General features: G+C 37.5%; 1 protein-coding gene across 2 annotated transcripts in view; it reads left to right on the forward strand.

The window, feature by feature from the left end:
- LOC122793553 (cytosolic phospholipase A2 gamma-like) overlaps window positions 1-17,084 on the forward strand; it is a 679,208-nt gene that overhangs the window by 436,055 nt on the left and 226,069 nt on the right. For both annotated transcript variants that reach the window (XM_044061702.1, XM_044061703.1), the window contains one exon: window positions 12,143-12,241. In XM_044061702.1, the coding sequence (XP_043917637.1) occupies window positions 12,143-12,241 (99 nt within the window). The remainder of the gene's footprint in view (window positions 1-12,142; window positions 12,242-17,084) is intronic.

The raw sequence follows: 17,084 nt of genomic DNA on the forward strand, positions 1-17,084 counted from the left end.
ATCTTTCAATTTCAACACTTTGGTAAAAAGTTTTAGTAACAGATATATCAACAAATTTTTGATTAATCTTTTCATGCAGGGAATTTCACAGTAAACACATGCTCCTATTAGGAGTATACCTACACAAATAGCAATTAAGTGTTTAATAGGATGGAACCCCACCCCCCCAAACAGATTCTGGAAAAAGTCCGTCAGTGGGTTTGGGTCTGGTTTAGTCATTGCTGATACTTGCTGAATTACCTCTAGGTGGTTATTTGTCTCGTGACGATCCTCAGGGATAAAAGCACAGTATTCTTCTTCGTGTACCACCTCTTGCCGCTAGGGTGAAGTAAAGAGCCATTCGATTTTGTAGCACAACAGTTCTTATTGCATTCAGTTTATCAGTCACCAATTCTAGGGTGGAAATTGCTCATGACTTCTTGACAGCTTTCTCAGCTCCCAGATCGATTTGACTGCTCCATAGGCTGGTGGTATTCCTGCCCTGGATATAACACTGTTGCCCAAGTCCATATGAGTCAATTTACTTTTGTCTTTTACTGAATTATGGTCTTTTTAACCAGCTTCGATTTTACCAACTGGATTTACAGATTCTCGAGCTGTTTTCCTTACGTTTTGTATTTTACCCAAAGGTAATTCTGCAGTATGTCTTATTGCTGAAACCAGATAACCCAAAAAACAACTGCCGGACCAATTCTCAGGTAACCATTTATATGCCTTTTTCCCACAAATAAAATCATTACTTTGGTACTAATACGTGTTATTCCTGCATGAAACATTTTTCTATCCTTAATAGACAATTGCTTAGTTAAGACTGGATTGTCACATACTGCATTTAATGTAGTTTTCATTGAACTCAGATATGAATCATGGTTAGTATTACAAACAGTACCCCACTTTTGACTTTAATGTAACATTTATAAGACATTGTTATATTACCATTACTCCAGCCCACCTGGAGGGTATCACTTTGTAGAAACATACAACTCCTTTTTGTGTGACAGGTAAAAATAAAGCAATTTTGTCCTGTGATCTCACAGTTTCTGTATAAAAACTTTCCAAAGTCTCATTTTATCCCCAGAGGGACAGTGGACATTACAGTCTTTTATATGCTGTTGGTATAGCTGTACAAACCCAGCAATTTGAAAAGTTTATAGTCTCTGTATACACTTGCTTCATGGCCAGGTATGTGTTAAAGTTTGGATGCCAGTCTATAAACAGTTTATCACGTCTTCTCACTTTTACTCGTGTGGTTGAGTGCAGAGAAAAACCACAATAAGAGAAAAATTGTCATATTTAGTCAACAAATGCACTGCCAAAGAAAATAATTATGCAATAGTTCTTGGGTTGCTCTGCTTTTGTTTGCTTTACTCTTGGCCATTTTGCCCTTGTGTATCAGTCACAAAGTTCTTATTCAGCTGAAAGTTCTTTTGTCTGAAAAGAGTTAAACTGCAAAACAGATTTATTTATTAACAGTTTCTTTATATAATTAGCTAGTGAACTGTCAGCTTCCAGCTCTGCAGGCATGAGAGCTTTTTACTGAGGCACATAATATGCCCTTCCAAATACTACTTCAAAGGGGATCAAACCCTTTACATTTGTTACTGTTTTCATGCTCAGCAATGCTAGAGGTAAACAGCAAATCCAATTCTTCTGAGTCTCACTCATCAACTTCCTTAACTTGTTTTTTAAAATCCCATTGTACCTCTCCACCAGTCCTGCTGACTGTGGGTGGTAAGCACAGTGATTCCTTAAGGAAATCCCAAAAAATCTCCCAAGTTGTTGAATTGTCTGATTGACAAAATGTGTCCCATTGTCACTATAGATTTTTTCCGGTATGCCAAATCTAGGAATTATTTCCTTTACTAGGGCCTTTGCCACTGTTGCTGCATCCGGATTCCTGGTTGGAAAAGCTTCTACCCATTTTGAAAACATATCTATGATCACTAAACAGTATTTCTTTCCTTCACATTTATTCAACTCTATGAAGTCCATACAAATAGTATGGAATGGATATGGTGGTGTAGGAAACTCCTTGCTTGTTTTAAATGCTCCTTGTGCATGGTGCTTGTTACAAGTATGACAAGCTGCACAAAATTTTATTGTATAATTTATGTATCCATATGTTTGGAATATTTTATTTACTAACTGTACCATCCCCCCTGTTGAGACATGGCTCTGCCCATGGCTCAACAAAGCTGCATATCTAAATAAATTAGACGGCAATATTGTTTTTTTCCCTTTGGAAATGTACAGTCCATTTTCAAAAATTGCACCTTGTTTTACCCAGTTTTGTTTTTCTGCTTTTGTAGTAAGCATTTGCATTGTTTTTAACATGTCTAAATCTAAAATCTCAAAGGGTTGTAATTTCTCATTTAAAAATAAAGTTTCTGAGTCTGAGGCTGCTTGCTTTGCAGCTGCATCAGCTCGTGCATTACCTTTTGAAATCTTATCCTGTTGTTTTGTATGAGCTACACATTTACAAATAGCTACTTTGGTAGGCAACTGAATAGATTCTAATAGTTCCAAAATAAATTGCGCATGATTAATAGGTTTTCCACTGGATGTAATCATCCCTCTATTTTCTTTATTGTTGTGCAAACACATGCACTGTAGAAAAAGCATACTGATTATCAGTATATATGTTCACTTTTTTACCTTTTACTAAAATACATGCTCCTGTCAAAACTACCAGTTCTGCTGCTTGAGCATACAAGTTGTGTGGCAAAGTTTGTGCTTCTAAATTTTTAGTGTCTGTAACTACTGCATACCCCACCAGATTTTTCCCTGTAGGACCCCTTCTGCATGAGCCATCCACGTAATATGTTACCTCAGCATCATCCAAGGGCATATCTGTAAGATCTTGTCTAGGTAAAGTTAACTGTTCATATGAGGTTGACTCAGCAGTATGGTCATACATGAAAGATGTCTAGCAGGAGAAAGGTATGCAACTTTTCTTGTAGCAGAATTATTGCAACTGCATGAGGCATTCTCAATGTGAGAGGGTGGAATAACACCACTGAGGCTGAAGCCTGCACTGCCATTGCTGCTGCAACTACTGCTTGTACACAGTGAGGCAAAGATTGCACCACTGGGTCTAACTGTGATGAATAGTAAGCTTATGGGGCATTGCTTATCCCCATGTTGTTGCTTTAATACTGATGTCATGTACCATTGCTTACAATCTATGGTCTAAAAAAAACGTTTGTGATAACTTGGAAGTCTTAAAACTAATGAAGAAGCTATTAACTGCTTCAACCTGCAGAAAGCCATTTCTGCTTTTGTTTTCCATTGTAAAATAATTTGGTACCCAGTTCCAACAAAAATTAGTTGTACCTAAGAAAGACATTATTTCTTTTTTAGTTGTTGGTTTGGGTGCTTGCAAAATTGCTGTTTTTTTTTCTTTTCTCTTTCCCATTATCTAGTATTTTACCTTTATTGAATATCACATATCCCAGGTATCTAACCTGTGTTTTTTCCCAAAGTTGTAACTTACTTTTGTTTACTTTGTGTCCTTGTATTACTAAAAATTTTAATAATGCTACTGTATTCACCCTGCACTGCTGCTGGGTGCTGCTAGCAAGATGTCATTTACATAAAGTAAAATTTGACTACCTTCTGGTGGGGTAGACCCTGCCAGGTTGCTAGCCATTTTTTGTGCAAATATTATTGGGCTCTCACAATATCCCTGTGGTAGTCGAGTATATGTATACCTTTTACCCTGAAATGTAAATGCAAACCAATATTGACTATCAGGATGTATAGGTATTGAAAAGAAAGCATTGCTTATATCTACCACAGTAAAATACTTCTGTTGTGGCTTTAAATCATTTAACAAGGTATGTGGGTCTGGCACGTAGGTGCTCTAGGTATTACTGCATTATTTACAGCTCATAAATCTTGTACCATCTGCCATTCCCCGTTTGCTTTTTTAACAGGAAATAGGGGTGTATCACATGGTGAATCAGGAGATTCTACCAGTACTCCTTTTTTGAGTAATGCTGCTTATTATAGGCTTAATTTTTACTTTTGCATTTTTTTCCAAAATGTATTGTCTTTTCTGTGGTCTAAAAGCTGACTTTGGGGTAATTGTAACTGGTCCTGCTGCTTGAATAAGCCCTACATTTAACTTGCCTGTTGATCACAGAGTTGTTGGAATTTTACACAAGGCCTCTTCTTTTTCTTTTAATAAAAATGCTAATTAGCTGTCCTTACTAGATTGCAAGTGTACAGCTGTATGTGTCTGTGTCAACCAATTCAGTTTTGTTTTTATATCCCTTGTCCTGACATTTCTAAATCAGTCTGTTTTCCCATTTTGTTACCTTTTTTTTCTAAGTCTGCCCATTTAACACTTTTGTTTTTTGTCAAGCTGACATGTGGCAGTCTATTGGACTTATACAATCTCATGAACTCCTGAGGTAATGAACAGCTTACTACACTGTTTCCCTCAGTATCCCAGCATAAAGTTTGTAATATTAATTTGTCAGCAGGATTCTTACTTATATTTCTTATCAGGTCCTGGTGTGCTACAGTAGTATGGAGTACAATGTAACAAGTGCTGCTGATCAGTGTCAAGGGAGGGTACCTTACTGATGGCTACGTTTATCAGTTCTTTGGTTACTGCCCCTGGACCAATCATAACTAGGTCCTGGCTGTACCAATAATAGGCTTCACCCTCTGATCACACCACAAAAGCATCCATTTGTCTTCGTGCTTCCATACCCTGCATGGTAGGAACTACTGCTATGCCAAATATCTGCACAAGGTCTCTTTCCAGTAAGTTTACTGGATATTTTTGCAGAAACTACAATTTTACTTTTCTGAGTCATACCTGAAACAGGGTCAGTTATTGCTATATTATGGGAAAGTGGTTCCCTGTATAGCTGTCCATTTGCTGCTTTTACTAATATATAATCAGGTGATTCAGAATGTTTTGGTAACTTGGAGGGGTGTATCAAAGTCCGTGACGCTCCTGAGTCACACAGGAATTTGACCTTTCTTCCCTCCACCAGAAGTGTTACTTCTGGTTTTGTATTTGCTAGGTAGAGCTCCAGGCTCAACAATGCTAAATCTAAAATTTTATTTTCATTTTTATCCTCTACATCTGTTTGTACTTCCTCTATTCCCTCTACTACATTCACATTTTCTTTTTGTTTATTAACCTTTCCTGATGATTTTTGGTTATTATCACTATCATATAGTCAGTCCACATCTCCTTTATCTTCTGTCATTGCTTTCTTATTTTGTTTATAGTCCCTAGCTAGATGCCCTTTTTACCTGACTGTAATACAAATACTTCAGCTCCGTCTTCAGCAGTGAAGACTTGTGCCTTTTTTCTTTTTACTATTAAAGTGTCTTTCAGTACGTCTAGCATACTCAAGTAAGGCTTGCAGCCTGCTTGTTCAGTGATCTATCATATGCCTTGTAATAAAGCTACTAACAGAGGCAATGCAACCTTTTAAAAATGTATTTTTTTAATTGTTGTTTAAAGCATTTTAATAATCTAGCATAATATCCATCTACTGTCTCATTTTCCTGTTGTATGCATTAATTAATGCAAGTCCAGTCTGCTCTAAGTTTTCATTTTTTAGAGATTCTGTCTGTTAGACCTTTCACTCTGTTGTCTAAAAATGTTTCAGAATTTAAGCTTTTGTTTTTTTTTTACAATTTGCTTCCTCAATCCACCTATGTGCTTGAGGTATGCCTAGTTGGTGCTGTTTTTCTTTTGCCTGACGCCCTGCATCAGATTAAAGCTTGTTTAAGGAGTTTAACTAGTGAAAGTTTATCTAGTTTACTATCAAATTTATAGTTGTTAACACATTTTGCAAAATATCTCACATTATCTGCTTACTGCAATTGCATATGCTTCACATTATCCGTTAGGGGCGGATCTCATGATCTCTTAGTGCACTGATCTCCCATGTCTTAAAAGACTGTTACGTAACCCTTCTCTTGTACCACATGGTATCTTATTTCCCCATATCCACAGTAGTGTCTAGAATGACTGTTTACTTTGCTTTGTTATTCCCTGATCTATGACTCAAGATACAATACTTTGACTCTCTCTCTCCCTGCTATCACAAACCTTAGCAATAGCACAGTGTAACCTGGTCCCTGATCTAAAACAAAGACAAAGAGGGAAATTCTTCTTACCTGAGCCTCCGCTTACTGCTGTTTTGTCTTCTTGGGGCCCAGTCTTCCGCTTTTCAGCCACAGATCAGAAAGTGGACAGCCTCTTTACACACAACAATTCAGTCGGAGGTCTTTTCACTTTAAGAAGAACCATTTTGGTTTGGCAGCTTCTCCTGCGCAGATTTATAACCACCCATGCACTCTGTGACCTGCAGCTTACCAAGGGAATTCCGGCTTTAGAAGGACCAAAATGTTAAATAAATTGTTAAAATCAGACTGTAAAAATCATTAGGCATTTTTAAAATGACAGTCAATAACAGACAGTAATGCAGGAAACTCAAGTATCTAATTTACAAATACTCTAATGTACATTAGGAGGCAAAAAACCATACACAAACTTGTACAGAATTTTGTCTAGTTTTATTAGTGAAACACATGTCATTTATATTGTTTGCAATCAGCTTTTGCCCACCTCACTGACGTGGTCAGTGACAGGGTTTTTACATCATGATCATTCATAGAAAGAATGCTGATATTACAATTTTTAAAAAGTTACTTTCCCATGAGAATATTACAGCCTTGCAAGCACCTGGTCAGTCACAATGTCCTTCCGAGGATGTAGCCAATTCAAGGCTCTTAGATTAGTTCGAATACAATGGGTGCATGTCTTCTTTAATGCTTCTCTTTGTCTCTTTCTTGTTCACCAGCTGGACATTATCTCTGATAGTGCGCAAGGCCATTCTTCTGGTGGAAGCAGGAAAAGATACACATGCACACAGATTCATTATTTTCTAACTTTGCAAAATAATCTTTCACTGACAGCCATGAGCCAGGCCGAGCTGGTCGCTGCCAAGGCCAAGTTTCTAATTATACTGCAGCTTATGCTTCAAGCAATAATATGCGAGTTTATTTCTACTATTATTCTAGTAAAACAGAATTAAATGCATTACATATTATACTATTTTTCAACCTTTGCTCTCCATATAGATTTGAGCACATTTATTCCTGTCTAAAGCACACATTTCTCTATATATCTGACCACACAACTTATATATGTCTGAATGTTTGAATACATATTTTCCTAAGCAGCATATATGTGAATATATATTTTTCTAACAGGTTCATTTTTGAGATGTGCATTAAAACAGGAATAAAAAATAATACTAAGAAAGCAAAACTTACAAAACGTAAAAAGAAAGAAAAGATTATTGCTATATATGTTCATGCAGTCACTTTTATCTAGCTTCCTTTTTTGCTTTCCTGATGAAAATAAAAGTGTAGAGCCTTGGTATGCTGACAGCTGGAATGCATGAGAAATGGTTAATCATGATCACCACTATTAGGGAAACCACTCTGCAGCCACACGCTGTCAAAATTTTACAATATTACTGTAAGTAGCCTTGACCCTTTCATACTGAAAATCAGACGTGTTATCTTAAATAATGACCTCATAGTGACAAAGAATCAGATTATTGCATTCTTTGGTCCAACACATAAGATATGCATTCACCATACTGGGTGTCACAGTGGTGCAGGGGTTAACATTGCTATCTAAGTCTGCCTGGTTATTCAGTTTGTTTCCTGGATGGTTATTCTTTTGTGTAACATGTGTATAACCTCCATCTTACTATGTAGGATTTTCCTGGACTGTTTGTTTTTCTCACATAGTCTAAAGACATTCTGATAGTTAAATCGATGAACATTTAAGAAGCCTGTAAATTTATTAATGGCTTACATGCATAGACAAGTTTGTGTGTGTGGGTGCGTGTGTGTGTGTGTGTGTGTGTGTGTGTGTGTGTGTGTGTGTGTGTGTGTGTGTGTGTGCATTTGTGCTTGTATATGTGTTTGCCTTCAGAAATGGACTGGCATCCTATCCACAACTGCATCTCTGCTTGCACTGGTTACTAGTTGTTATAGGTCTGACAGTTATATTCTCATGAACAGGGTAAATATGACTGGAAAATTAATGAATGAACTGTATAGAAATTGAAGAAATGTTCCTTTGCTGGATAGTTAGGCTCAATCTCCATTATAAAGTAAAGAGTTAGCAATCCAGGATAATCTCACAGTACGTCTGTAGCTTCTACATATTGAAAAGTGTCTGCTGAGGTAATTTGTGTACCTTATAAAGATGACCATGGGAACTAAGTGTCTGCTGAGGTAATTTATGTACCTTGTAAGAATGACCCCAGGAACTTCCCATAGAAGGTGTACTAGACTCATTCTAGTGGGAAGAGGCCTTGGGGCAGACAAATGCACACTGGAAGAATTATGTCTCTTAGTATATCTGGGAATGAATGTTTATCTCACAGGATGAGCTAGGAACTCATTTTGGGGATAGGGAAGTTTGGCTACCCTGTTTACTACCACCAAGATAAGTGGTTTAGAAACCGAATGGATGGTAATTTAAATATTTAAAATGAATGATAAAACAAACTTTTGTTTTATTGTCTTTGAATGTTTTTATTCATAGGTTCATAGGTTCATAGGTAGGTACTAGGCTATCAGCCCTAGGGCCTATACAGACCTAGCCATAACGATTCCCTGGCTATTGCTTCCCACAAATATTTACTTTCCTGTACCCCTGTCTAGCAGGGCTACTAATGTGATCCCTGGGGTGAATTTCCTATCTCCCATCCAATCATCAAGGTTCCTCTTGAAGAGGGCCATTGAGGTGCTCTGTCTGACATGTATGGGCAGCATATTCCAGAGTAGGGGGAGTCTCTGGGTCAGGAACCTATCCTTTCAGCATATTCTATTCATCATGATGACAAGGTTATATTCATAGGTTCATAGGTAGGTAATAGGCTATCAGCCCTAGGGCCTATACAAACCTAGCCATAACGATTCCCTGGTTATTGCTTCCCACAAATATTCTATTCATTGTGATGACAAGGTTAAGATCCCTGAAGTGTGTGGCTCAGAGAGATTGGGATTACTTTAAGTGTAGCATGTCCAACAACTCTGGGTTTGACATTGTCTTGTATGTTAGACAGAGATCGCCTCTGAGTAGGCGATATGCAACAGAATATAGCTGGAGTTTCTTTAGGTGGTCAGCATAAAACATCTGCTTTAGGCCTGTGATTCTGTTTGTGACTGTCTGTGAGGTATTTCTGCAGCCTTTCTAGTTGTTGCAGATGTCTTGTGAGGTACATACCAAATGGGGCATTGTATTCTATAATGGATCTAATGAGGGAAGAGTACAGAGGGACAATGACTTCCTTTTTTCTAGATGAAAAGCCCTTAGTGATGAGGTGTGCCATGTAGAAGGATTTTCTAACTGTTGTGGCTATGTTGTTATCAAAGGTGAGACCACTGTCCACCTGTGTCCCTAGGTCTCCTATCACACTTTCGGTGTTTAGTGTACAGCCACCTATGTGGTATTTCACAGGTATGTGTTTTTTCCCAAAGGGGATAACTATTCATTTTTTGGCATTTAGCTTGAGCCCATGGCTCTGGCACCAGGCATCTGTTTCGGTAAGGCCCTTTTATAGTATATCCACATCATTTGGCGATTCAATAATGTCTGCCAGCTTGCAGTCATCTGCAAACTTTGTAAGCCAGAGTCCCTTAGTGTTGGCCTGTACTTCAGAGAAGTAGATGCCAAACATGAATGGTCCCAGGACAGAACCCTATGGTACACCACTTGTCACTTGTCTGGAGCTTGTTTTATAGTCGGGTACTTTTACAGTGTGGGTTCTGTCAGTAAGCCAGTTGGCAACCCATCGAGTGATGTAGGGATTAATGCCCAGCTTTGTAAGTTTATCTATGATTCCAAAGTGGGGAATACTGTCAAAAGCCTTGGCGAGGTCCAAGTAAGCTGTGTGAACCACCTTACCCTCGTCCATGGCTCTGGAGACTGATTCAAAGAAATCCATCAGGTTCAGGAGGCAAGATCAGCCCTTCATGAACCCAAACTGTGTGGGGTCCAGTGTTTGAAGGTTGTCAATGTCTTTGTTTATAAGTTCCATGATAATACGTTTCATGGCCTTGCAGATCAGGCTTGTCAGACTGATGGGAAGGTAGATCCCGGGATCCAAAGTGGATCCCCCCTTGTGAAGTGGGATGACTGTAGCTGTGCACCACTCTTTGGGCACAAAGCCTGAGGTGAGGCTATGATTAAACATGACACATAGATGATGTACCAGTTCATTTTGTAGTTCATGCAGGACATAGCCCAGGATGTTGTCTGGTCCCATGGCTGCTGCATTCTTGGCTTTAGAGAGTGCGTTTTTTTTACCTGAGTGACCGTGATTACCAGAATTTGGCATTCTTTCTGTATTGAGATGGGCCCTTTAGGGAGTGAGGGGGGGTAAAGTTGGCACTGAATCTATATACCAGGATAGTGGCAATATCCTTGGGATCAGTATATCTAGTCCCATTCTGCTATAACTCAGAGCAGATCTGAGTATTGCCATTTAGATTCTTGACATAGCTATAGAATGGCTTGTGGTTGTCTTTGGAATCTTTGTCAATTTTGTTTTCATAACTAGCTTTGGAAGATTTTATGAGGGATCTCACCTTTCTACTGAGGCTGGTGAGGGTGTTTTTTGAATCCTTTCTCTTTTTTACAGCAGTTTCTTGCTTCTGTTGTACAGCTGCTTTATGGCAGGGGACCACCAGATTGGCTTTTTTTTTTTTTAGAAGACAGCATCTTGGTTTTATTTGGGATGGCTCTGTCCATGCATGAGTGAATGTGTTCGTACAGCACCTTATTGTAGGATTCAGCAGTTGAACTTCCAGTTCCCATCTGCATGGGTGTCGTGAAGTTTGTTACTTCTGACTTGAGAAGCATGAAGTTGGTTTTGGAGAAGTTTTTTTTATGGAGGTTTCCTTAAAGGGAGGTGGGGGTGGGATGTGGATGTCAAGGATGATTAGCTTATGGTCTGATCTGACCAATGAGGAGGTGACCACTGGTGTGGAGCATTGATCTCCCATGTTGGTATTGAACAGGTCTAGAATTTTGGTACCCCTGGTGGGACTATGAATTCGTTGCTCTAGGGCGTCGGAATTTATGAATTACAAGAACCATTGAGCAAAGGTGTTGGTACAGGAGTAGTTTTCCCAGTTAATGGCAGGGTAATTGAACTCACCCAGTATTAGGGTGTTTGGTTGTATCTTAATATTTTCCAGTATGTTTAGAAAGGTGTAGTGAGAAGCTTGGGGCATGGTGAGGGATCTGTAGCAAGCTACAATTTGTATTGCAGCCTTACCTAATGTCAGTTGCACCTGGAGACTTTCAGATGCATTGTGTTATGCAACCAGCCTGGAGGTGTGAATATCTTTGGTGAATATGAACACTCCTCCACCTTTAATGTTTCAGCCCTGGTTTGGTGGTGGAAAAGTGTGGTATGAGTTGTAGCCTGGTATTGCAGGGATGCTCTCTGGAGCTTTGAACCAGGTCTTAGCTATTGCACAGATATCAATGTTCTCCATTTTTAGGAGAGTCTCGATAGCTTGCGTCTTGAGGTTTAGACTTCTAGCATTGAGTAGCATTGCCTTCAGATTTTGCTTGCTTGTACCTGTTATCGTGGTAGAATTGTCCTTTGAACCTTGACTAAAAAAGGCACTATAGGGGTGGCAAGAGCCTTAGCCAGTAACCTGAATACCAGGAACGACAGGTGCAAACCATCTCTTGCAAAGTATCATGGTTTGTCAATCATGTCATCCCAGGCAGACCGATACTGGATCCCCTTTGAATGACACCAGAAGCTTAGCCAATTATGGAAGTCAATCACTTTGTCCTTATACCGTGGTATCCCTATCACTTTTTCATTTACACTTCAGACCTTTTCATAATGACTGACAGAGTTATTCATTCATTACATTATATCACCAAAGTTTCCACTGAAGTACATATTTACTGCACAACCCCCCTCCCCCACTATTGTCCATAAACTGAATTAGATGATGATCATTTTAGGTATGGGCATTTAAGTCAACCTGTAGTAGATCTTGCTGTTATTAAAGAAAAACTTAATTGTGAAAGAACATATTCTTTGTTTCTCTGTAGGAAAAATTTCTCCATTTTCAGAATTTGAATCTGATGCAATAAGTGAACACGCCAAAGAAGAAGAAAATAATGATAGTTTAAACACAGACAACAAAGAAGGTATTTATTCTATTTACTTTCATTTTACATTCAGTGAAATGTATCTTCGTCTATACCTCAGTAACATAAGTACATAATGCCTTTCTTGTCTTAGCAATTCTGACAACTTTTGGACCCATGTGTTTTCTGAGCAACCAGACTGATGATTACATCATGCATTTATGTTAGTCTGTTTTTCTTATGTATATCTGCTTTAGTCATAATTTAGAGTTTCATGCTTAAGTTTAATTGCATTTAATGCCACACTATCATTAAACAACTTTCCGATTTATACTCTGAAATGTTGACTTCCTGGAAACCGAAGAGTCAAAAGGATGAAAACAATGCTCGAAAGTCAGAAGGGTGAAAAATCCATTTTAGGTGTTTTGTTTTTTTTTTTTTTTTCAGGGGGGCACCCCACACCCCTCTCCCAGACTTATACATGCCAACTCCCCAGCTGCATCAGCTTGAAGAAGTGAGAAATCTCCCTAAACAGAGTGAATCATTTACCAGCAATAATTTCCTATGGGAAACAATGTTCAGTGTTATGCCATTCATCTTTTTTTTCTGTGTGCTACTGACTCTCAAGCAATTTCACATCAATCATTTGTAGGGGTGACAACTTCCATAGACTCATGTCTATAATATCATGGTAAATCTTAATTAGTTCAATTCAAATGTCATGCCTTTCAAATAATCCCATGAACATCAGTAAAAATCACAATGGTGTTCTTATCTATTTTTAATAATTCTAAATGACCTAAAAATTGTATGTGACTTCCAAAGTAATACATGCAATAAAGCTGTCTTTGTATCTAATTTAAGTAAATGCACCCATTATGATTTTTGATTTATTTTTTGAAAGCTAATTTCAAACTTCTCCACTTTGTTCAGACTACTACCCAAATTATATACCTAGATATGTAAATGCATTACAATTCTCCCTGTATTCTACAAATGAGCATTTTTCCTGAAAAATAAGAATAAAGGAAATAAACAACAGGTCCACTGATCCATTTTCATGTGTAAAAAGTACTACCCAGTTATTATTAATTCTCTTTAAGCTTCATAATAGGAATTTTTGTTAGTGATTCAGGAAAATGGACTTTTATTTGGTCCTTCTAAAAAGCTGAACTTCATATCAGCACATGTCATTCAAACTTTGTCATTTACTTAATATTGGGCAAGACTAAGGTTATGACCTTCCATTCTTCATCACCCAATCTGTTCTACTATAAATTATCGATCTTAAGCTGCCTGCATCATGGATTACTTTTGCTACCTGATCTATGTGGCTAATGGCGGAATGTGACTGTTACTGATCCCAAATTACTCATCAGCCTGGCATTCCACACTGGTGCATTTTGCACAGTACAATTCTATTTTTGCCTTTATTCTCTGTTCTTCTACCCTTCACCACTATGTTCACATTCCTATTTCTTTAAGTGCGACTGCAAAATATCCCAACTAACAAATTAAAACAAAGAGTGAGAAGGTCACACTGAAAAACCAATCAGTAAAAACTAAATGAAAACTCCTGCCAAGCTAGAACTTCCAATTAGTGACCTCCCAAACCTCCTGTAACAGAGGCACATGGGATATATGCAAATGACCCTTATGAACATCAGGTGTTTCAGCGATATGGTGATTCTGATTGCCCATGACTTTTACATTTGAAGTTATTTTAATGGACAATTTCAGGCCAATAAAGTCAAACCCCATTAGCTATGGATATATCCAAAAGGATATTGGGATATTTTGCAGTTACCCTAATGATAATGGACATCAGCTGGGTATAACAACCCTGAGTTTCTTATGCTTAGTCAAATACTCTGCTTGTGCTATGCTGATGAGGTTATAACAAGGCCAGAATATGCATATCTATACAAATATAAAAGTCATAGCTGAAACACCTGATGTTCATAAGGGTCATTTACAAATATTCCACGTGCCTCTGTTACAGGAGTTTTGGGAGGTCACTCATTGGAAGTTCTAGCTTGGCTGGAGTTGTCATTTAGTTTTTACGTGCAAGAACATTCTGTGATATTTTCTGGCTAACAAAGTCCATCCATGTGCAGTATTTGTTGTTTTCATGTATTTTAATAGTTTAAATCCAAATTAATTCTGCAGCTATTTTTTGTTTCATTCCTAGCTATTGGCATGTCTTGATTGCTGCCCCTACCCCCAATACATAGACAAAAAACAAAACAGTAAGGATAAACAACAAAAAGGCTAACAGATTATCTGGCTAACTTAGCTTTAGGTGTTTTTTTTTACTGACATAACTATATTAATCATTGTCATATGAAAGAAGTACCATATTTCTATCTAATTGGTAAAGACGAGCACTTCAAAATACACAAATGGAAGTGAGAACCACGAAAACTCCAAAAGAGTGGAAGCGGACAAGTTCAGCAAAAGCACGGACTGTTTATTTAACGTAAGCGCTTTCGGCTAAGGATATTCCTCAGCCTTCTTCAGGCTAAAACAGTAACTTACTCACAGCAAGACCTTATATATAAAATACATATACTAATTAAAACAATTAAAATAATTAACTAAATTAATTAACCACTTAACCAACTTCAAGCCTAGATTTTAAAGGGCTAATACCTGTTAACACAAACAGTTTTTTACATTTCTACTAACTAAAACATACAAAATATATTTTCTAAATGAACATCTTGTAAGCTTCAAATCTATCAAATATATCAATTATTTAGTCAAAAACACTATACTAACATACGGAACTCTTAGGAATGTATAAATATAAATATATATAAAATACCCTGTATAACCAATAAATAAGTCATTTAATAATAACATTTATGACTTATGAAAAGGAGCCAAAAATTATTATAACCATGATTATGTCTATGTAGATAAAAATATATATATATATCTCAGTTCATGGTGTAAGTTTAAATATAAATGTAATAACAGACTCATCTCTTCAGTGCTTTTAATTTGAGGATGCATATAGAAGCATAAGACGAGCACTTCCAAAAGGATTAAGTGATGTAAGCAGCTTTCTAACCTTTAAGGATGATATTACTGGGGATATATAAAAACTGAAGAAATACAGACTACAGAAATGGAATATTGTTATGAGATTCTCTTAATGTATACAGTTTCCTGGATAGTTTTTAACAAGAAGAATTCTTTAGTAGCACACTGGGAACCTCCAAACCTTGGACCCTACCCAGTTTGGCTTTGTTAAGGGCAGATCATGCCTCCTAAACCTAGTGGACTTCTTTGCGACAGTTACCAAGGCATTACATGAGGGAAAGGAGGTCCACACAGCTTACCTAGACCTCACAAAGGCTTTTGACACCATTCCCCATTCTAGTATTATAGACAAGCTCACCAGCTTGAACATAAACCCCTACGTCATGAGATGGGTTGCCAACTGGTTCATGGATAGACCAGCAAACAACGGGCATTTAGCCCATATTAGGGCGGAGAGAATCAGGGTCTGTTTTCACTTCACATAAAGTTTTATATCAATCAGTCGGCTGATTGTTAGAGAAAGCATTCTTTTTTGGTCGGATGGTTAAGCCGATGTCAAATGGAATATTTTGAACTATTTTTTTTTTCTCCTTTTGTAGCCGGGTTGGCACTAGTCATTTCCTATGGGCCTACGAACTAGGAATTATTTTTGTATTTTTGTATGTAGTGGCTCACATTAAATATAGGCATTTTTCTGTTCCTCACATAGGGATTCAGTGTTTGATTTTCATATGATAGTTCATCTTTTCCAGGTTAATTATTTTGATTTTTAGGTTAAGAATGAGCCTATATGGTTGTGACTGGGTGCCAGTTATTATTCCGTTGGTCTACACATTCTAACATAGATTGTATTGTTGGGGTAAACCGTAAATTGTGTTTTTTCTAATCTCTTTTGACCGACTCATGATAAGGAGAAGCAAATTTGGGAAACCATTACAAAATGATCAAATTTTTTCACATAGCATCTGTCTATCCGGCTCATTAGCTTGGACATTGCTATTTAGGGGATTGTGAGCTTTCTACACTATATTGGAATTTATTACGCATGGGGCCAGACCTTTGTATACTTTATCACAAGTGGATAACAGGTTGATACTTGGTTAATTGGTTGTTCATTTATCTTTTGGGCAACAAATTTGTGTAGTGACAGGGTATCATTAATATCGGTCATTACATAATTGATAACAGAGAAATTTGTACTCATATGTAGTTAGAAGGTTCTTTGCGAGAAGGCTTTTTCATTATTGGGGGATTGATTAGTCAACAGTGATTACACTGATTTGCCTATGAACATGTGAACGTTCATCCCTCCCAGTGGTTGGCATTTATAACTACGTTTAACAAGTGGATCTTATAGCACAAAAATTTTTTTTGGTTTTGAATTGTTGACTTGCACATTCTGTGTGGATTTTCCATGTGCCCTCTTGGGGAAATCAGGCTAATAGTTTTTTTTACCCCTTTTTTTATCCTATTAGCCAACATTTACATTCCTTTCTGACTCAAATGGGTTTAATATAATAGTTTTAGTACCAGATAATCAAGTTTAAGTATAAGGGGATCATTTTCCTAGCACCCGTGACAGTCTGCTTAAGAGACATCATAAAGGTTCTATTTTGGTTATATCAGTTAATCAATAGAGACTTCTGGGTGATTGAAGCAAATTAGCAACTTATGGTCATGGATCTTAACAAGCTGCTTCAGGGCCTTTGTGCAGATAAGGATGATACTCATGTATTTTGAATTAAATCTATGGATGAGGGCTCAAAGGAGAACAGCCAGATTGATCCAGTTGACGGTTGTAATTTGCTCTTCACAAAGCTTGGCAAGAAGGTCAAAACTTTACATATCAACATTT

Source organism: Protopterus annectens, chromosome 2.part0, assembly GCF_019279795.1.
Source record: "Protopterus annectens isolate FY-2018-M chromosome 2.part0, PAN1.0, whole genome shotgun sequence".
Classification (NCBI taxonomy): domain Eukaryota; kingdom Metazoa; phylum Chordata; order Ceratodontiformes; family Protopteridae; genus Protopterus; species Protopterus annectens.